Source organism: Lutra lutra, chromosome 11 (assembly GCF_902655055.1).
Source record: "Lutra lutra chromosome 11, mLutLut1.2, whole genome shotgun sequence".
Lineage (NCBI taxonomy): Eukaryota > Metazoa > Chordata > Mammalia > Carnivora > Mustelidae > Lutra > Lutra lutra.
The window spans coordinates 92,079,529-92,102,546 of NC_062288.1; the positions used below are offsets into that span (position 1 = coordinate 92,079,529).

At 42.2% G+C, this 23,018-nt stretch overlaps 1 protein-coding gene across 5 annotated transcripts in view; it reads left to right on the plus strand.

Moving 5' to 3' along the window:
* Window positions 1-6,396: 6,396 nt before the first annotated feature.
* The window catches only part of CHRM2 (cholinergic receptor muscarinic 2), a 145,877-nt gene continuing 129,255 nt past the window's right edge, over window positions 6,397-23,018 (plus strand). The window contains exons 1-2 of one of the 5 annotated variants that reach the window (XM_047695702.1): window positions 6,397-6,964; window positions 7,227-7,390. In XM_047695702.1, coding sequence (XP_047551658.1) covers window positions 6,930-6,964; window positions 7,227-7,390 — 199 coding nt within the window. In that variant the 5' untranslated portion in view covers window positions 6,397-6,929. Of the gene's footprint in view, window positions 6,965-7,074; window positions 7,148-7,226; window positions 7,391-10,477; window positions 10,675-23,018 lie in introns of those variants that run through there. The other 4 variants (XM_047695709.1, XM_047695703.1, XM_047695706.1 and 1 more) reach the window with 4 other exon arrangements.

Here is a 23,018-nt window from a genome sequence, read left to right on the forward strand (position 1 = left end):
AGATTTTTAAAAAGGCAACTTCTCAGTTTTCAGAACTTGTGTATCTCCTATTCCTTAAAAATAACCAGCTCAAAATAATATGTCAAAGAGGCATAGTTGGGGGGTGGCATATTCAGTTCCCTTCATGGGTCATTAATGTATGTCTTAAGTTTTAATAATGCCTTCCCAGTATTGCTTTACATGATTGCTTAGCTTGTTTACATGAAACTTGTTCAAGAAAGGAACATTTCCAGGGGATTACTGTCAAGTAGGAGAATCTATATACTCTGTATCCTGGCATCAATAAAAGGAGAGCACATTGTGTCAGCTGCGGATCTTTGAGGTTAGATTTTCACTGGTTGTTATTGAAGACTTTCAGTGATTACCGATACATGTTATTTGGCATGCTTTTTAAATTAACTCGCTTTCTAGGAAGATATTTGTCACTAAAAGCATTGTAGGAATGTAGCATGTACATTGACTTTGCCTGGGACCTTACCTCATTCCTTTCAGTAGGGATTTATACAGTACTGCCTATGAGATTTATAAATGAGGCCCTTAAGTCCCAAACCCAGGGATCTTGCTGAATAAATGAGAAAGAAGAGACAAAGTGTCTGGATCCATCTCATTAGGCCCAGGAAATCAAGGAGTACTTTAGGGATGCTTCTTTGGGTGTGCTAGTTTTGGGGGGTTTTGTTTGCTTTTTAAATTTTTGTTTATATTCTAGTTACTTAACATACAGTACAATATTGGTTTGAGAAGTAGAATTCAGTGATTCATCACTTATATATAACACCCAGTGCTGATCACAAGTACCCTCTTTACTACCCATCACCCATCTAGCCCATCCCCCACCCATCTCCCTCTATCAACCCTCTGTTCTCTGTTGTTAAGAATTTCTTATGGTTTGTTGTCCTCTCTTTTCTTTTAATTCTCCTTTCCCATATGTTTGTCTGTTCTGTTTCTTAATTCCACATATGAGTAAAATCATGGTATTTGTCTTTCTCTGATTCATTTCACTTAGCATAATATTTTCTAACTTCATCTATGTCATTGCAAATGGCAAAATTTCATTTTTTGATGGCTCAGTAGTATTCCATTATATATACACATATATGTATACACATATATATATATCTATATTATGTATATATGTGTATGTATTTCTCACCTCCTCTTTATCCATTCATCAGTTGATGGACATTTGGGCTCTTTTCATTGTTTGGCTATTGTTGATAATGCTGCTGTAAACATTGGGGTGCATGTACCCTTTCAAGTCTGTATTTTTGTATCCTTCAGGTAAATACCTAGTAGTACAATGGCTGCATTGTAGAGTAGTTCTATTTTTAACTTTTTGAGGAACCTCCCCCATACTCTTTTCCACAATGGCTGCACCACTTTGTATTCTCACCAACAGTGCAAGAAGGTTCCCCTTTCTCCACGTCCTCACCGATACCTGTTGTTTTCTGTGTTGTTAATTTTAGTCATTCTGACAGGTGTGAGGTGGTATCTCATCGTGGTTTTGATTTGTATTGCCCTGATGATGAGTGACATTGAGCATCTTTTCATGTGTCTGTCATCCATCTGGGTGTCTTCTTTGGAAAAGTGTCTATTCATGTTTTCTGCCCATTTCTTAACTGGATTACTTGTTTTTTGGGGTGTTGAGTTTGGTAAGTTCTTTATAGATTTTGGATACTAGCCCTTTATCAGATATGGCATTTGCACATATCTTTTCCCATTTTGTAGGCTGCCTTGTTAATTGTTTCCTTTTTGGGCATGCTAGTAAAAGTGTTTTTAAAGTGAAAAGCTCTATAATACCCTCCAGTTCCATCCACATCTATGTAAATGGGCATTATGCTGAGCAAAATAAGTCAATCAGAGAAAGACAATTACATGCTTTCACTCATATGTGGAATATAATAAACAGTGCCCAGGATCATGGGGAAGGGAGGGAAAACTGAATAGGAGATCAGAGAAGGAGAAAAACCATGAGAGACTCTTAACTCTAGGAGAAAAATTCAGAGTTGTTGGAGGGAAGGTTGGGGGGAGGATGGGGTAATTGGATGATGGGGATAAAGGATGGCATGTGATGTGATGAGCAGAGGGTATTAGATGCAACTGATGAATTATTGAACACTACATTTGAAATCTAATGATGTACTCTATGTTGGCTAATTGAATCTATAAAAAATAAATAAATAAAATGACCAAAAAAAAAAAAAAGTGAAAAGGTCTGTATGGAATGATATTATCAAACATACTCAGTTTGAGTCTTGTTTGGCAAACCTCTGCTTTCTGCCTCACAGTGATCTCAGTCACTCTCTTTAAATAGAGGGTAAATCCCATTTCGTGAGGAGGCTGTCCTGTGCTTTGGGGGCTCCAGGATATCATTTTTTTGAATGGTTAGCATTTCCACCCTTCCCTTGAAAGACCCTTGTAGCTTAAGAACAGGGTGAAGTATATGATCTGAGAAATTATGTGAATTCCCAAGAGTTCACATAAATTAAGAATTAAATTAAATTCTAAGAAATTAGGTTTCTTCACAGAGTAAAAGGATTTTGAGTATTCCTACACTACCCTTTCCTGCATAATGGGCCATGGATTCAAGTAATTTGGAGCCCCATACACAGAGAAGAGTCTAATAAAAGTTTCACTTTGCACTTGTGTTCTAGAATCTTATCTTTGCCTTAGACACCAGCATCCAGCTTATGCTGTGGAAGGAGGAAGCTTAAGCTGTTTGTTGAAATATACCCCGAGGTAGAAGGCAGTTGAAATGTTTCAGTTCTCTTTGTGTTAGAGGTTACCTCAGAAAAGGATCTCAGCATTACCGCCTGGTAGGAGGAATGCACATACACTAGATGCTTCTCTAAGTAAACATGCGTCCCAGTGGCCTTTTTCTCCTGCATGCTTAACACTGATTTATCACCATTGCAGCTCTTAACATTTTATAGGGTGGTGTTTCATTCCCTGCCCCCCTCCTTCTTTGCATTCCCTGTTTGAAAAAGAGCTCTGAACTGTATTTTAAATATTGTAGACTCAGCAGCAGTTAAAGTTTTAGGGCTGTAGATAACACCATCCCTGCTAGTACAGGAAGCTTTTAACACAGCTGTGACACTAAACTTCAAGAAAAAAGGAAAAGGAAAAAAAAATAGCCAAGCTATTTGTTTGTTAGACTCTCCACAAACACTGTCCATCAGAATGATTCCCATTTGTATGTGGAAGTTCCTGTTGCAGGGTCTGGGGGAAAAAAAAAAGCTTAGGATTTTCTGGAAGAAAAAGAGATCATCTTTTCTAGCTAAAGAATAGAAGCATTTCGATTACTCCAAGAAGGTTTATATGGAAAACAAAAAACTCTCAGAAGAATAGTGTTTCTTTTATGGGGCTGTTATTAAGATTTCAAAACAGTGAGGGACACTGGAGAACCCATTTTAAGCTGTGATTGTCATCTAGTGGAGGGTCAGTTTTAATGCAGGGTTGTTCTATTGCACACTGAGGTCAAGGAATAGAAAAGTTCCTTTGGCAGATATTAGCCAAGTCAGCCTGCAGTTCCCAAATCTCCTGCTGATAAATGCTGTGCCTTCCTTGTTCGACTCTTGAAGGCTTTGTGTGAGTGGGAGGTGAAGGAGGCAGGCTCTCCTGCACTTGGTCCATTTCCCCATGGAGGCCAAGTTTTCACCTTCATTTTCTTTCTTGGTTCTTTGAAAGCAGAAAATTAAGAAAATGTTATGGCCACCATACCTGGTGGGAAATCACTTGAGTTGAACTTGTCACCCTCTTAATCCACTTATGATGATAGAGTGCTGATTTGTGCATCTAATTACTGAACCCTAATTATTACTGCACTGAAATCAACGTGCCACGATAAAAGATGCACCACCTTCCCAGGAATGAGACGTGCCATTCTCCTTCTCCTCAGTGTTAGTAGTGACCTTATTCACAGTCTTAATCAAAAGGGCGCTTTGTCAAAGATTCAAAGTCATCCCTTTCAGGCAGCAGAGCTCTTCAACCCATGCCTAAAACTAGCTTTATGAGGTTGTAGGTAATGAAGTTTGGCTTCACAAATGGAAATTACTAATTTATTAGTGTTCTTTGAGGTGGAAAATAGCCATGTAGATAAAGGAGAACACGTAGGTACATTCTACAAAGTCTTTAAAAAGCACTTTTTGAAAATGTTCCACACCATGACTTACTAATAAATGTAAAAGCTGTATGCTGGAATTGGGGTGTACTCTTCTATCTTAGGGAACTGGCTTAAGAAATAAAAGTAAAGGGGTCTCCTGGGTGGCTCAGCGGATTAAAGCCTCTGCCTTCGGCTCAGGTCATGGTCCCAGGGTCCTGGGATCGAGCCCCACATCAGGCTCTCTGCTCAGCAGGGAGCCTGCTTCCCCTCTCTCTACCTGCCTCTCTGCCTACTTGTGATCTCTGTCTGTCAAAGAAATAAACAAAATCTTAAAAGAAAAAAAAAATAAAAGTAAAATGCTCAGAATACACATGATCTTCCCTTGTAAAGAAAGAGAAACTAGAAGGGAAAAGGATGGGGACCTGGGGAATCTGTGTTATGATGTACTATGTTTAAGATGCTTACTTACTGCATGGTGTTGATGAGCAGTATGGTTCCCATTGGCAAGACTCATTCTTAAATATTCTGACTCAATAGGTCAGAGGTATGGTCCAAGAATCTATGTTTTTAAATCCCAACAGTCACAGTTATAGCTCATTTGCTATATAACAGGCTGAAAATTTTATATGAATTAATTCTATTCGTTAAAACAACCCCAGGAGATACCACTATCATTATCTCCCTTTTACAGGCAATTAAATAATTTTTCCAAAATCACACAGTGAGTGGCACAGCTATAAATATACATAAACAAAGTGTCTCCAGTGATGACCTAGAGGAAGAAAATGGACATCATTGCTGATTGTTTGGCAAAAATGGGGCTTCCATTTGAAGCTTGTTTCCAAAAGGCCATGAGTATAGTGACTTCCTTTGAACACAGCAGTTCAGTTATTCACAGACTGTTTTATTCAGGTTTAAGAAACTATTTGTTAGCTTTCATTGGCTTTTTGCTTGTACCGCTTTTTTTGGAATGTGTAGTCTTATTTATACAAGAAGGCATTAATGATACGAAAGAATAAATTAGTAACAGATCACTGAGTTTTCTTCCCCATCACTGGTCAGGGATCCATTCCGCTTTACATTTCTGCTTTCGCTTGTGTTTGTGTTGCGGGGGAGGTTGTACTGGCAGGTGGTTCAAAAAGATTTAAGCAACTCCTTGGGTTTTTAGGGTTTAAAAGAAATGGAGTAAGGAAGGAGAATGTGAATTCATTTTTTAAACAGCCCCTAAAGGAGAGGAAGTGACTACCTCAGATTGTTAATGTCATGGACCAAATGCTTGGGGGGGTGGGTAGGACCAAGATTGGACAAAGCTGTCTTGATTTTCTAACAAGTATCTTAGAATCTTTTGGGGATGGCAGGATGTAGGGATTTGGAAGCTGAAGGTACTTTTCAGTATAGGATTTCCCTTTCTCAGTGAATTTATATTGCTGTATAATCTATCACATTGATTGTCAGCTGCTACATGGGTGTCTCATAGGAGTGTCTTTCCTAACTAATAAGACTGGAAGCTTGCAAAGAAAAGGGACACTAACTTTTGCTATTCCATATGCTCTTTGACACCTAGCAAAACCTGGGCATCAAGAATTCAACTGAATTGTATCAGATATATTAAACCAACTTGTTCTTTGTCTTTGTGATACAAGAGGTGATGTATCTAATTCTGTGTTATTCAATTTAAGGTTTCATTGTTTTTCATTTGATTGTAAAAAGTAAAAATCCATGTTATCTTCATATACACATTTACTTTTCCCAAAAGGAAGTCTTGTTCTCAGCTATGCTTTAGAATCATAACATTGTGCCTTTATCAAATGGTTTAGTATCTAAAAATAGTTAGTCTTCTTGGAAGGAATTTCTATGAAGACGTAAAACCTAAGGCTGTTGCAACACAAGAAGTTTGCATCTTAATTATTTTCATGGAGACCCCCAATTCCATGAAGTTACTTCGTAATGTAATGCCTACTAGTTGAAGAAAACATGGACACTAGACCATGCTTAAAATTAGAAAAAGAAAAAAATTTACCTCTCTCTGTAACACGTTTGCCAATATCCAAAAGAAATAAACAATCTGTAAATAGTTCAGCATGATTACATGTTTACAAAGCACAGTGGATTTATTCTAACATTTTCCCACCTGGAAAAATTGAGCTTAAGCATCTTCGGCAACTTAGGAGCAACACTGTTCTTCCCAATGTGTCATGTCACCTCTATAGCAATCATGTACTTGCAGGAATGGGACTGGGTGGTGGTGGTAATTGTAAAGGTTCTGGTGTAGAAATTGCAGATGGAGAGCTGGGCTCTGGGTATGGACGTGGAGAAGCGGAAAGGAGCCTGGAGAAAAGGCTGTCATATTTGCTCAGAAGAACCGCCAAATCAGAGAGCAGAGGAGATTTCATTGGAGGAGCTCCTTCAACAGCAACTAATCCTGTCATATTGGAAGAAAATTGTAAATGTTCTCTCCAGAAATTGTCCGCCCATTGCAGCTAATGGAACACTCACGCAGGAACAGACACGGTCTTCTGCTATACCAAAGGCGCCGGGGCGCAGAGACCCGCTCCAGGGAGCGAGCCACCGTGCGCGCGCACACACACACTAACAGACACACACACACACACACTCGGGCGCGCGCGGTCACACACGCACGCACACACACACACACACACACGCCAGCCTGCGGGTTGGCTAAGAGCCTTGAAACCGCAGATCCCACTAGGACATCGCCAGAGGCACTGAAGTAGGTGTTGCCCCCACACTAATTACTACTTCCCCAAGCACTTTGGTGAAGAAATGAATCCCGCCCAGCCCGCGGGTGCATCCAGGTCTTGGTTCTGTTATGCTCTCCAGACTCGCCTTCTTCCTCAAAGCCAGGTTTGAAAGTCCTTTCTGCCTTGCCTGTGGTGGTTTGGTGTGGGGGGGGGCGGGGAGCGTCAGTTTAACTCCAGCCCAAACCGCGGAAGGGGTTCCAGACACGCCAAGTGACCGGGACCGGTGTGGGGTGCGCGACTCTGCCCGCGCGCGCCCGAGCCCCGCAGCTCTCGTCCGATCCTTTGGGTCCGCTCTCACCCCGCCTCCCCGCCCCACCCCTCCGGGTGTCGCGGCACCAACTAATCTTTGCTTTTTTTCTTGCAAGATCAAGGGAGAAAAGGAGCTGGCGGCTGGCTTCGGACTCTGAGCGGTGCGCAGCCCGTTCCCGGGGCCAGTCAGCCCCGAACCTGCGAAGGGCTCTTCGTTCCTGCCAGCCTTCACCAAGGAAATCGCACTCCCGGGAGGCAGCTGGAGCTACACCGGCCGCAGGTAAGGGCGCCGCGCTGCCCAGTTCTCAGCGACCCTGGCACGGCAGGGTCCCTCCCAGTCCCCAGAACCCGACGTGAAGGGGGTCGGGGACTGGGAAATTGGGAGATAGCCCTCCACAAGTGCAGATTCTCAGACGGAAACTTTGACTGCTGGGGCTTGGAGGGCTGAAGGCAAGTGATGGCGGGTTTGGAAGGAGGGGGCAAACGAGGCAAAGCGCGAGGCTGGGGCGCGATTCCGCGGGTCACTGAGTCCGGCGGAATGTGGCGGAGGCAGCCTGCGAGCAGCGCCTGCGGGTCCTCGCTCCCCTTCCAGCGTGCTAGCCCCCTCCCCAAGATGCTGTCAGGAGAGAAACAAGGAGAGCTTTGCCTTTTCCTGTCCCTCACGCTCCTTCCTGCTTGGGGGTCTGGCCACTTCTCCCGAGCGTTTGGGGTGGAGGCCCGGCTCGCCCCGGCCCCACACGGTCCCCTGGCTCCGCCTTCTGAGCAGTTCCTTGGGTGCCGTCGCTGGGTCCGTTGGAGGAGGCTAGGTGCTGCGGTCGGAGGACCTGGATCAAGGAGCGGCGGGGCGGGGGGTAGGGGGGATGTTATAAGAATGAGAAAAAGATCCCAGAACAGAAGAAGGGGGAAGTCTCCTGCAACCACATCCCACTTCGGTCCCGCACACCAAGTCAGCAGTCCGCCTGGGCTTGGGGATACTGTCCCAGCCCAAAGCCCGCAAGATCCGGGATCATGCCAGGGCTTCCCCGACCCCCACCTCACCATGGGCCCTGGGCCACGCTGGTGGGGCACGACGGGGTCGCAGTTAGGGGCCTCTGCACCCACAGTGCCCCTCGTCATCCGCACCTGCGGACCTGGGTGATCGCTGCTAACTTGTAGCTCACGGAACCCAGGAGGTGCGGTCCAAGTCCTTGCAGGGTGGATCGCGCAGAAATCCCACCTGTACGCTCTGCCGCGTGCCCCCCTGAGCCCCTCGCAGGGTGGAGGAGGTTCCCTGAGAGAGCTTTCAAGAAGGGAAGTTTCCCCTGAATTACTGACCCAGAGAGCAGCACACTCCCACTGCCTCAGTCCTCCTCCAGGATCCCCATCCCTTTCTCTGCCCTCCTTCCCATTGCTGCCCTGGAGGCTGCTTTGAGCCACAGAATCGTCCATGCTAGGGTCTATGGAGCCACCAGCCCTAGGCCAGGAGACCAAGGCTATTGCCTGAATGGAAATATCTGTGGGAGTCTTTGGTGCAGAGAAGCAGGAGGAGAGCAGAGAAATAGAGGTAACTGCCTAAGGCAAGCAGAGCTGCCTGCTGATAGCTCACCCAAACCGCCCTCCTGTGTGCTTATGTCAGTTCACGGCCACGGTATGTCTGTGGCCTCAGTCACAGGAGGGTTCTGAGTCTGCCTGACCAGGCGCTGCAAGCCCAGCCGGAGCCGGCGCCTCGCAGTCCTTGAGCTTCAGAATTCCCCACACTGACTTTCTATTTCCCTTTCCTCTCTCTCTGGTTTGTTTTTGCGTTTCTTGCTCTTTTTCCTAGCGCTGGGTGGCAGTGGGTATGTAGCAGCCGGGCATGTGGTTTGACCATCCCCTAGTACGCGCAGCCAGCAGCACAAACACAGGTCCCCGGGCTCTACCCCACACCGGCCCGTGCTCTGGCATGCTGCCCCTGCTCCGAAGTGGGAGCAACTTGCAGCCCTGGCCACCACCAGGGCCACGCAGAGGTCAGGGCTCGAGGAGAGGGGAGCCATCCAGACTGGAGAGGGGAACCATGGGGTGACAGGAATGGCTTGGGAAAAACTTGATTTGGGGGGTGGGGTGGAGTGAGGGTGAGGAGTCTCTGGGGAAAAGACCAGGGAGTTCTGGCTCCAGCTGTGTTAGCTCAGCGTTAAGGGGCAGGAGGCTGGGGCACCCAGGCCTCTACTTTGGGCATGCCTCAGGCTGGAGCCCAGCCACAGCGGGCAGCCTTTCTCCTGCCGGACCAGGGAAGTCCAAATGGCCATATCCTTGGGTAACCAGAACCTGACTTAACTCTCGGCTCTTCTGGCTTACTGGATTTAAGAGGACTCTGGAAGTGAGGCAGTTCATAAACTCCCCTTGATGCTCAGCCTGGCGTCCTTTGGCAAAGGCCCTGCATTCTGTTCTGTGGGCAGTCTGCATGTGTATACATTGTATTGGAAAGCATATGGCAGGGAGATTACATTTTTACTGATAAGCAAATAATGATGACAGTACACTTTAGAAGCTGCAGTTAGGCATGTGTGCATGTCTTACTTGGATGATAATAACAAGGAACTGATAATCATAGAGGTAAACCGGTTGATTTGGCCAGAAGACAGTTTCACGTTGGGAAATGTATTGGGTTACAATTTAGAAAGTGGACTTCAGAGATTTGTCACATGGACGGAAGAATTTTGGGCTGACAGTGTCGCAGCTTTGCAGGATTTGGTGCCTAAGGTCTCAAGAAGTAATATGTTAACGCCAGATGAATTTTTATTGCTATTACTATTATTAGTAATGTGTTCCAGTTGAGGCAGTTCATAGATATGCAAAGTCTTTTGGTTCTGTATTTTTTACTAGGCTAAACAATTAGGTCAATTAAAGCTGGAAAGTAAAGGTGTGGAAATTCCAGCCAAGTCAGCTGTTTTAAAACTCTATGAATGTGGTGCATAAACAATGAATCTTGGAACACTGAAAAAAAAATCAAATTTTGAAAAAAAAAAACAAACCCTCTATGAATGAAGTGGGGTGGGAGTGAGGGAGAGTCCTGGGGCCCAAAATTCCCAACAGATGCTTGGTCTTCCTACAAAAGAAAGAGGCATATTTGTTTATGTAAGTATGCCTGAGGGTGTCTGGAGAGGGATTGGAGTGACAAAATAGGTGGATTTGAATATCCCAACCATAGTTCAAGTTCAAGGGAGCCCAAAGAAAACATTTGCAGCTTTCAACTTCAGGGGCAGATATGGAAGGGACTAGCATTCAGATGTAGGTAAAAGTCCCTTTGGGATGAGTCCCCACATTCAGTTCTGCAGGGAGGCAAAGAGAGAGGCTGTCTTCACTTTTACAAACCACATTACTCCAAATGTGACCCTTTCTCTTTACCCAGATAATTCCAATATCAAGCACTTGGATGTACCTTCTAGTGGCATTTTCCAATTCTAATCCAGGGCAGCCATCCCCCAGGGCCAAGGGCACAGGAAGGAGGGGCAGCCTCTGAGGTCTGAGGAAAACAGCAGTCCCCAGCCTGCTGGCTGACAGGGAAGGCAGGAAAGGCATGAAACCCACCTCAGTGGAGGAAGACAGGTAGGCTGATTAGGAAACACTTATTTCTCCTGGCCACAGCAGTGACCAAGTTAAGGCAGGTGCAAAAGAGGAAGAAGAGGGAGCAGTTGAGTAACAGGAAATGAAGAGGAACTGGGGGAGAAATCTGTGAGGACAAGAATGTGTGAGTGTGCCATTAACAGCCCCCAAAGTGCTTGGTTCAAGCTCTGTCACTGATGTCAGCCTTTGAAGTGTGCCTGTGACAGAAGGCCTATCGGTGATTATCTCAACACAGCCACTCACATCACACCCCACTCATGATCTGATCTTAATCTTTCTTCACTTCACTCAGTAGGATCTAGAGACTGACAAACATTTTGTCACACATTTCTCTTGAAGGACTGGTTTTCTTCATTTAAACTTATCTCTGAGTTGGTTGGACATTTTATGGTATGAATTCTGTGTCATTTTCCTCAGACTCCTATGTATCAAACACCGTCAGTATTCTCCTTGCAACTATTAATACCTGCCTTTCATTCCCCGTCACCATCTGCACTTCATTCATTGAGCAGGGCGTTGGGACTGCTTTTGTTACGGGGCATCAGAGCCAGTGTCCTAATTGCATACCCCAAATCTTAGCTGAGTCACGTGGGCATGGTGGTGGTGGTGTGTGTGGTTTCTGTGGGACAAAGGAAGCAGGTTGTTTTTCCTTGGAAATGAGTTTTCATAGAGTGTGTTCTAAGTTGATGGCACTGTCCTAAGCACCTTTCATATATTATATCATCTGTCCTGTTTGTGCTTTATCCCCACGGTTGAAGATAGTGTCTGGCGCATCCTAGGAGCTTTTAAATAGGTGTTGAATGAATGAATAGATGAATCAATTCTCGTTGTGTCATTGTAACAGTCATGTTACAGAGGTAGACATCATTGTCCCCATTTTTCGGCATTCGGAGGCATCAGGTAATGGCTCAAGATTGCACAGCTGGTAAGTTGCAGCCCCTAGTTGCAAACACAAGCGGTTGGACTTCAGTCTTTGTCTTACGCTGTGCTGATTGGCTCTCTGAATAGTGGCAGCATTCGTTTTCCCTCTGTTTGGGGAAGTCAAAACTCTGGTGTTCAGAGTTAAGCATTATTCTCCCCATCCTTTTTTTATTTTTATTTTTAAAAAGATTTTATTTATTTATTTGTCAGAGAGAGAGAGAGAACACAGCAGGCAGAGTGGCAGGCACAGGCAGAGAGAGAAGCAGACTCTTCACTGAGCAGCGAGCCCGATGCAGGACTCTATCCCAGGACGCTGGGATCATGACCTGAGCCGAAGGCAGACTGAGCCACCCAGGCATCCCACTCCGCATCCTTTTAATTCAGCTCTGCATATACTTGTTGGATTCCCTAAACCCTAAGCAAGGTAGATTTGGGGCTAACTAGATTCTTAGTTGGCACAGCATGCTTGTTCTGATTGATCTGTGAATGCCTCTGGCAGAGGAAAACAAGGGCACTGAAGTTACCTAGTATTTTGGTGGATGCTCTTTCCACCTTTTGCTACACTAAGATTTCCTTTTGTCTGCTGCGCAGGATGAAGGAGAGTGTTGATATCGTTTAGATTAACTTATGATATGTGCTGAAGTGGGTACGGAGGCTTTTCTGGCAGAGGCAGGTCACCAGGAGCTTCCTAAGAACACACACCTCCCAACTTCGAGTATAGTGGTCTCTTCATTTTGCCATGCTGAACGAGTTCCTCTTAATTTATTAAGATTGCGGGTACTTACGGTTCTGAATTTCAATGGCAACTTTTAATTTTAGTTAGAATTTACTATCCCCCTTTCTTGTGAGAGGCATGACTTTGTGAAATAGCTATTAGCAAAGGGCGAGTGAGGTAGGTTCTGGCTGGTTTGCCTCCTTCCACACTTCATATATTCTTGTCTATTTTGCTTCCCTTTTTTCCCCTCATGTTCAAGCTCCTTCTTTTATACTGTGACCTAAATATACAATCATCTTAACTGGTGCTGTTACCATGGTAATGCTTCATGGTAGATAAGGGTACATACTAAAAAATCAGTTTCTTTCATTAGCCATGGAATTCCTTCTCTTTCTCCCTCTCTCCCAAATCCTGGCTTTCACGGAATGATGCCCTCTGGTGTTCAGTAACAGGAAGCACGTTACTTTGGAGAGGGCGAGAACATCATTTTTTAAAACTTTGAGAAAATTTCAATTCTAATTTTCATTTGAAATAGACAAAAGCAAGAAAGACCTGTAATTAGTATATTTTTTAAGCAGAAAGGTTGGTAGAAGAAGTTCATAGTGAGTGCCGTTTGCTCTGTAGAATTCTAGAAAGTTATAGGACAGCTAGGATATTTATGTCCTTATCTGTTTAAAATTGCTTTGAAAATGTTTCTGTGGGAAACAAAGAGGTTTCACTGAGGTATCTCTGGAAGAAGAATCTAATGGAATATTCTGTATTTTTAAATCTTTAAAAACTTCAAAATGGAAGTCTTTTATCTTTAGAATGAGAATATTTTTATTGATGTATAGAGTTTTATATGTAATTTTTAGTTGTTGTTTTGTTATATGAGAAACTTGGAAGTTTTACTCTATATTGTAATGCCAATCTGCACATATTATTAGTCACAAATTATATGACATTGGAAGAAGTGAGGTTGATATGCTATAAGCATGTCGGGGTTTTTTTTTTTTTCCTCCCTGCAATTCTCCTCACACCATGGTGTCCCCTAGTCCAGCCTCTCCCTGAAACTTGCCTAAAATTCTTCCCCTCCTCTCCATCCACATAACTTTTCCAGACCTTTAGCGTCTCTCACATGAACTGCCACCAGAGCCTTGCATTTCTAACTGGTCTCCCACCTCCAGTCTTTCCCTAGTACAATCTATGTCTCACGCTGCCAGCATGACCTTTCTAAAATGCAAATCTGAGCATGTCATCGTCTTGTTAAAAATTCTTCACTGTTTTTCAACTGTCTAGGATAAACTCTAAAATCAAATCCACATGAGCTCTTCTTCCGTAACTGACCGAAGCCTTTTTGCCAGGCTGTATCCCTTTCTGCCTTTTCCATATTCCCCCACTGCACAAGGAGATAATACACATAAATAGCGGATAATGACTGGCACAGAGAAAATGCTAAATAAATATTGGCCAACATATTTCTTTATCTCTTTATTCTTCTCCTCTGCTTCCTTTTCCTTTTTTCCCTCCTCCTCTTTATCAAATTTTTTAAAAGATTTTATTTATTTTTGAGAGAGAGAGAGAGAATGAACATGAGTGGCAGAGAGAGAAGAGAGATTCACTCCCAGGACCCTGGGATCGTGACCTGAGCAGAAGGCAAATGCTTAACCGACTGAACTACCCAGGCACCCTCTTTATCTAATTTATTAGTAGTACAGTAACAGTGGTAAACATCACATGCACATTAGCCGTCACCCAAACTAATAACAATAGCTAAGAGAAGCAATGATGTGGCAGGTACTTTGGTGAATATTTTACCCTCTGTATCTCGTTTACTCTCCCATCGCCAGGTGCACTGCACTCTAGTTATTCGGTGTATGTTTGTTATTTTGGTATGCATAGTTGACATAATAATGGTGACACTCTTGGCACTTGACAGTTAAATAGCCAAGTGTTTGAAAGGTGAAAACGTGGGTTTTTCATTTTAAAGAGTTCTTTGGGGTTTGCTGATTATTTTCTTGGATAGTAAACTGAACTATTTACAGAAGGGTTAGCCTATAGAAGTGTTCTATGACTTGGGTGATTTTACCCGGTGCCGGTAGCGGAGTGCCAACCGGAGCTTGCTAGGGAGGCCCAGGAAGGTCTGAAATGGGAACAGAGGCCATAATTTTATAACATGTATGTTATGCATTCTAATGCATGCATTAGAAATATGGAGCTTCATTTTTTCCCCGTGTTTTCCGTAGATAATGTGGACCTTGGTCAGTAGTTTCCCATTCTATTTTACTGAGTAAAGGGAGCGATCGGCATCTCCACAGACCACACAATTAGGGCCGGCAAGCCCATGGATAATGTGCAGCAGTACTAACAACAGAACCGAAAATGTAGATTTCTTAAGGTCAGTGAAAATAAATAGCAAAAAGTGTGGTAGCAGAGCAGTATTTGGAAGTGATCTGTATTCACTGGGATCAGAAAAGAAGTACTTCTCTTTCCTGAGCCCGGTACCCCCGTGAGTGTTGATCTCATGGCAGAACCGGACCCACTTTCCCAGCAGTTGGTATTGGGTATGATGCTTTGAATCACCGGATTCTGAATTAGTTACACCACTACTGTCTTCCAAAAAGGCTTTTAAAAGGTTCATTCACAGGTTATGTCATTGAAATACTCTGTCTTGCAAAGATTTTAAGGCAGCAGGTTTGGCGTCAGACTCAGAAATCTATTCTTTAACGAACATCTCAGGTGATACTGAAGTGAGTAATCACAGCACCACATTTTAAATAATACCACATTGAAGAACTGGCATCTAAAGGGCGTCGAAGATGGGGTGCCTGGGTGGCTCAGTGGGTTAAAGCCTCTGCCTTTGGCTCAGGTCATGATCCCGGGGTCCTGGGATCAAGCCCCGCATGGCAGGGAGCCTGCTTCCTCCTCTCTCTCTGCCTTCCTCTCTGCCTACTTGTGATTTCTGTCAAATAAATAGAATCTTTTAAAAATAAATAAATAAATAAATAAAGGGCATCGAAGAGGAACAGAGACAGGACACTCTATCTGATGTCGCCACCCTGACATCCTATGAGTTTACCATATGATGTAAATGGGCCTTGGAGGCTGAGAGCTTTGTTGTGGCCAGAGACTGATTTTCTGGTGTGAGGGATAAAGAGCCACCCGAGAGGGCAGCCAGAGGGAAAGCTGCTTCTCTTCCATTTCATACCATCCCTGGACCTGTTTACTTAGAGGGCACAGTCCCTATTCGTGAATCTTAGGTTCTCATGTTACGTCAGCTCTGGCCATTTAAGATGTAAGCAACTTGATTTCTTTTCTACGCTTTGCTTCACTCCTCCACAATTTCTCTCACCTTCCCTCATACCTTCCTGAGAAGATTTCTTCGATTCAAAAGCTCCTCTGTGCTCTCTCCTATCTGGTGTTCTGACAAAGTTTCCATTACTAATCAGCTGCACCAAGCACCTGGCCTTCATCCTCTTCCTCTCCTGCAGCCCTAGTGGAGGTGTTAGAGTAAGGGAATAGTCTTAAATGTTAATGGGCATACATTTCACCTTTACTGGGAAAATTGTTGAACTATCATGAGCCTCGGTAACAGACTGATATATGTATTACCTCCCCTAGTAGTAGGAAAGTTTTACTGATTTTTCCTGATGTTATTGCTCACACTTGGTCATGAAGATGATTCCTCCACTTGAATAAAGCAGAGTAGCTTTTCCTTACCTCCCCAACTATGCCAAGCCAATAAATAAGATGGAATAATATAAGAAGACAAGCCTATTATTTCTTTTTTTTCTAAGATTTTATTTATTTATTTGACAGAGATCACAAGTAGGCAGAGAGGCAGGCGGCGGGGGGGTGGGGGGAACAGGCTCCCCGCTGAGCAGAGAGCGGAATGTGGGGCTCTATCCCAGGACCCTGAGATCATGACCTGAGCTGAAGGCAGAGGCTCAACCCACTGAGCCACCCAGGCACCCTTTGCTTTTATTTTAAAGTGACTGTGACTATATATTTCTGTGCTAAGGAAAATTTCAAATTTTGGATAAGGTACTCTTCTGTGATGTTTAAAATGACAATAAAAACAAGGAAACAGCAGCTGCCATTTCTTAGGTATAGAGACCAAGTTTTAGGACTCATGTCATTTCATTACATATATTACCCCAGCCCCATATGGTAAATTTTTTTTTTTTCTTTGTAAGTCTAGAAATTGGAGCTCATTGACATGGAACAATCTGTTCTAGGTCTGAGAGTGAGTTCGTTGCTTCAGGCATCAGTCACCCATTTAATGTCAAAGACCGGTATAAATATTTGTTTTGCTTTTCTATACCATAAGCAGTTTTTTTTTTTTTTTTAAAGAATAGCTCATTGTATCATTTGGTATTTAATTCCAGTAAGGTGAGGAAAAGGAGAGAGAGAAGAAAAATGAGTAGAGGTACCTCACACTGAGTCAGTGTTTAGAAAACAGAATCGTGAAAACCAAGTTTGTGTTCGAGAAACTGGTCTCAGGTGAGATTTGGAGTGTGTCGTGGCTGCTTACCTCTTGGCTTATAGTCTAATTCTAGGCTTCCTGTTTGAAGATGCTCCGGGGAACTCTTTCTAGGCACAGTGGGGGAAAGAGTCTCATCAAGGCTTCCAGAAACGGGGTTTCTAATGCAGAAAATATGATTTCTTGAATATTTATAAAGTGTATGTATGTTGGAAAATTTCTGTTGTCCATGAAAACACTATGTGCTAGTAAAATATTATTTGGTCTCCTTCTATTTCATGTTATTCTGTATGTTCCCTTCCTGTGCAAAACCGTGGCTATTACTTAACATTAACCTCTGCATTGCAGATAAAAAACAAAAGGCCAAAGGAACTAATTGTGCTGAGGGATGAACTGTCAGTGGATTAATTCTACTTTTGTTTACATGTCCACTGTCAACTCTAACCATTGGTATGTTCCAAGTCTCCAGAGAATCATTAGTGTCTATTGGTAAATGATAAAACCAGCTAATTTTTTACAATTAATTGAAATTTTACACTCTTACGTTTCAATATTAGTCAATATTTTTACACACTGACACTTTTAATCAAGGATTATCTTTCACAGGGGAGCTACAACAGGGCCCTAATTAATTAAAGTGATAATTGCTCCTCTCCCTCACAGTTAGTTACGTAACACATCTTTCAGGAAATTCACATCCTTAGCATTGCTCTTTAAAATTCCTTCATTTATAAAGAGATGCCTTGCTGCTTCTACCTCTGTAGGAATTTACTAGAAATTCAGATTTCTTATATTCGCAAGCAGGGATACAGAAAAGAGGTCATATTTATATTCCAACAAGTTTCCATATTCAAAATAAATAAATAAATAAATGAAATGGTGCCTTTCTATCTTTGAAGCATTCGGATTAAATCCCAGGGGTCGTTCTCATGGAAGAAGGAGGTTGTCAGGTGTCTCCTCTTTGATGTTCACTAGCTCATTTTAGTTTCTTTACCACAGTGCAAGTTCCCATGGTCCATTCCTCATGCATTTTTCTTCCGTTTCTCAATTCTCAGTCTCTTAATTGCTCCTGCCTCTCTGCAGCTTTTTCAGTGCCTATGGTTTGTTATATTTTTCCCCTTGGTTTAGTCCCATTATTTTAGTAGATATTGAATCTAGAGAGTTGGCTATAATTGGCAGCCCTGCTCCCTTCTCCTTTAATAGATATTGCTCCAATTTCTATATTTTGGGATCCCTTGGCGTGAGATGCATTTTCAGAAATAATTGATGGTGACTGTAAATCCTTTAGCTCATCTCCCTAAGACTTAGGAATTGCAGATCATTGAAATCACTACATCTTGTATTGGTCAGATATTCTAAAGGTCATTATGCCTGTTTGCCTCTTTTAATTAAATTAGTGTGACTTACTCATTCCCCTTGTAGCAACTATTTGGCTACTTTTTAAAGTCCGTTTTTTCTCTCAAACTCCCATGCGCTCTTACTCTGCGTTTCCAATATAATTGAAAACAGAACAGTTTCAATAGTCCAGTTATCTAAAATTCAGAGTACTATTTCTTTAATTACTCTGTGTAATTATTGAAAGACAACTTCTCTTGGGGCACCTGGGTGGAGCAGTCAGTTAAGCATCTTACTTTCAGCTCAGGTCATGATCTCAGTGCCTTGAGACTGAGCCCAGCATTGGTCTCCACGCTTGGTGGGGAGTCTGCTTGAGCTTCTCTCTACCTCTCCCCCCACCCCTCCCACTTGTGCTCTCTCTCTTGATCTCAAAAATAAATAAATCTTAGGGGAAAAAAGGGGAAGATAACTTTCTTGCTGCACTAGTTTTGTGTTATTTAAATAAACTTTATTTTTAGAACGGTGTTAGGTTAACAGCAAAGTGGAGTAGAAAGTACAGAGCCTTCCCATAAACTCCCTGCCCCCTATACACTGCCCCACTATTGACATCCCCCACAAGAGTGGTACATTTGTTAGACTGAATGAGCCTCTGTTAACACATCATAGTTATCCAAGGGCCATAGCTTTACGTAAGGAAAAGGGTTCACCCTTTGTGTTGTGCATCCTGTGGGTTTTGACAAATGTATAATGGCATGTATCTACCATTATAGTGTCACAAAGAATAGTTTCATTGCTCTAAAAATCTTCTGCGTGCCCCAGTTTATCCCTCTCTCCCTCCTAATCGCTGGCAATCACTGGATACTTTTATTGTCTGCACAGCTTTGCTTCTTACAGAATGTCATATATTTGGAATCACAGCACATAGTTTTCAGAATGGCTTCTTTCACTTACTAATGTGTATTTAAGGTTCCTCCATGTCTTTTCATGGCTTGATGTAGTTCATTGGTTTTTAGTGCTGAATAATATTCAGTTGTATTTCTTTGGTATTCTCATTAAATCAGCAATTTTTTTTAACTTCTTGAAGATACCTTTTAGCTATACATTAGGGAAATTTTTTTTTTATGTTGGATTTTCTGTAATCTTACAGTTCCATGTTCTTAAATTCTAGAGCTTTCCAATAATAGGCACAGCAGAACTCATGTTCTGAATATTTTAATTCTCTTTTTCTCCCCCTTTAACCCACCCTACTCCTATTTCAGCAGTTAGTGAGAAAAGAGCATTGTTACTTGGCATCTTGTGGTTTTTATTGAACTATTTTTATTTTCCCTATATTATCTTTTTCATAAGGCTTTTTTTGGTTGTTTGTCTTGTTTTGTTTTGTTTTGGTAATTCAGACAGCAAAAATCTTTCATCTTTCTATTGAAAAGCTTAAACGGTTTGTTTTTCTAGTTTTGGTGATTCTTCTACTCCATTGAGTCTGCATAAACAAGAAGAGGTAAGAAAAAGGACACCACAGAGCTCTTTGTTTTCCATTTCTCCCTCCCATTTGACCTTACAAGCTTCAACAGCCAGTGTTCTTGATGAAGCTAAGTAAAAGCCAAAAGCTTACCCAAGATACTTCTATGGACCCCTGAATGGAGCTCTGTAAATCTTTGTTTTACCAATAGCAGACTGAGCATTCTTGTTACTATTTTTGAGAAGTAAACAAAGTTCTAAGAGGTGGTTTCGTACTCCTTTGGGTTGTGCCCTTTCCTCTGTTCTCTGCCTTCAGGAAAAGTGATGCTATTTTGTAACGTGGATATAGTCATTCCAGCTACTCCGACACGGCCTTTGCGTTGGGCACCTAATGAACAGCATCCACTTTTTCTAACTTGACTTTTAATAGCTTTGCCCCCTCTTTGGTTCCCACACATACCTTATATTCAACTCCTTTACACAACGAATTATCATTGATATTCTCTACTTTCATTAGAAGAAGCCTGCTTTATATGGGCAAGATTCATATTTTCTTTTTAAATTCTTCTTTTTGGCATTAAATCTTATGTCCAGCTCTATTCTTGTCATATAACAGAGCTCCTTATATATATTTTTTAATGATAATTTTGTGCCACTAATCTCCTGAACGTCTGAAGTTTCTTACTACCCTAACTTGCTTCTTCTGTTGTTTTCATAATAGCAAGTCATCATTTTCTGAAAAAGCTCAAAGAATCTCTCTTTCTAGGTAAAATAAAAAAAAATTTTTTTTTTTTTTTTTTTTCAGAAGAAATTTTCCCTTCTGGCCCATTTTTGCACTTTTAAAACCAACACTTCACCTATGTCTGAGAATATATGGGCTACCTTTTTAGGTACCTGGTAGTAGTATTAATTTATTTAAGCTAAATCTAATTAATATCTAGGATATGAACTTTTGAATGGACACAGCATGTTTGCTTTTATGTGGAACCTATGTTGAAATAAATTTTAGAGCACAGATCACATTTGATTTCAATAGACCACTTTTTCCCTATACTGGATGGATTTACAATGGTTCTTTTTGTTTGATTCCATCTACAAGATGAATGACCAAAGATAGAGAACAATTTATATCATGAAACTAAGTACTGTATTGGATAACTTGCCATACTATAGCTTTGGTCTTATGCATAGAATCTGAGGATTCATTTATTTGTTCTTTTATTCATTCACTCAGCAGATATTTGCTAAACACTTACTTTGTACACATCACTATGCTTGTGCCAACACTTTTGCCTCCTAGCTGACCTCTCTCTGTTGTCACATACGCATATCACTCATCAAAGGGGTTGGGGTCCACATATGTCCATGTCACCCTCTTTCAGGCTAAGCAGTCTCTCACAACAACACTGCCACAGCCTCAACAGTCAAGCAGCCCTGTGCTCCCAGGCTGTGCGAGTCTTCCACGGGCCTTCACCACCTCCTTCAAAGGCTTTGAACACTTTCCCTGACTTGAGGCTTCCGTGTCTCCCAAAGGGTTTCCCCACTGTCAGGCAGTGTAGAGTAGAGATTAAGATGACCTGGGAGACAATTTCATCGTTGTCAGTTTACCTTTAGTTCCTTCAACTTCACATTCAGGAGTTTAGTGAAGTGTTCAACCTCGTCTGGTTTGGCCCCTTTATTTTATAAGTTAAGAAGACCGTGACCAAGAAGTTGTAGTGAGTTGTCATTTGAGAGACAATAGTTTAAGGTGATAGTGCCAGGATTTGGAGCCTAAACATCCTGACACCCAAGCCTTGTGACTTTCATTCCTTCACTATGACTACCTCTATGGAATGTTCCATGATTATTTTTAATCTTAAAGTTTAATTCCTTTTAAGAAAGATTTGAACTCCAAACAAAAGAATACGAAAAACAAACAAAACCCTTGTAATTCTTCCTCATTTGTGTGGGACTTCTTTCTCCATCTCCCATGTTCTGTTTCCTGGATGACTTCCAAAGAGGTCCCTCAGTTAGTGGTAAGATTCTGTTGTAAAGGCTGAGGTTCAAACATGAGTGACCACCAGAGCTTTAATGGTAGATACGACATGGTGCTAACCTATCAGAACATGAATCAGTCATCGTGTCATTCTTCTGGGTCCCTGCCGAGAATCAACCCTGGTTCACTAGTCTACTCCAATCCTGAGAGTAGCTGCTTTCCTGCTTTCTGGACATTTTGGTGATCTCATCCATTCATTTTTGTTGCTGAGTCGCATGTAAGTAATTGGGGCTTTCATTTGTCTTTGCAGTACCTATTTGGACTAATATTTTTTTTTAAATATGTTGATGCTTATAAAGAGATATCAACTCAGCCTTTAAACTTTACATAATAAGGAATAATTAAAAACAAATTGCACAGTGTATTTGTTCCCTGGAGATGTATGACATCTTTTACAAAGCAGAGGGAAATATGATGAATGAAGCCTTTTGGAGAACGACATCAAAATCCAGTTCTTTCTTCTTCCCCCACTCATGAGGTTATTAGGAAACTCTGTTGTCACATTTATGTAATGCCAAATTGTCAGAAATGGTCCATGCAGTATCTTTAGAGTAAGAAAAAGAAAAAAAAAAGACAGATTGGAAAGCTGTATTCTCATGTTATCCCTCCCAATTCTGTCAATGTACTTTTCTTTCAAAGAGCAGATTACTTCCATCCTGAAGTCCTAATAACCATAAGCATAATCACTGTCAGCACAAATGTTTTCAAAATGAAATGGCTATTTTTTTGTTGTTGTCTTTTTGCTTTGTTTGATATCAGAGGAAAGTGGCAAGGAGAAGCAGTTGGTGGTGAGTTGAGGAATTGGTGTTGTCTGGGACACTGGGCATTTCATGGTCCAGAGAAACTCGCAGTGAGGTGACGGAATGCTCTCTCAGTCCCCTGTCACTTACACTGGAATGTGACGTGCTCCTGGGGAATGTTGGGAAGGCACTTGCAAAGCTATTTTAAGAGGTGTTTGGAGCTGTGAGAGGACAAGGAAGTATAGGACAACATGCCTGAAGCCTTGTTTGTAAATACTGCATTCTCTTTGGGGGTTACTCAGTGGCAAAATCAAAAAGAGGTTTTGCCAGGAAATAAAGCTGCTTATCTTGCCTCCCTAGAAGAGAGTCCCACATCTAATGAAGACCTACAATCGGAATGAAAGCATTTCTACAAAAATTGCAGGAAAATCCTCTTTGTTTGTTTGTTTCATATTTTTTGATATGAGCTCCCTAAGCTTGTCAATGAGTTGTTACCATTCCCTGGTAACGGTAAGCCATTGGAACACAGAAGGGACTTTGTTTTCAGAGAAACTGTATTACAGAGGCTGGAAGCTAATTTGCCTCTACCTTTTAAGATATGTTTCGTCCATCTTCATATAAGCTCAAAGAAAAAATATTTGGACAAGGATGACAATCCTTCTG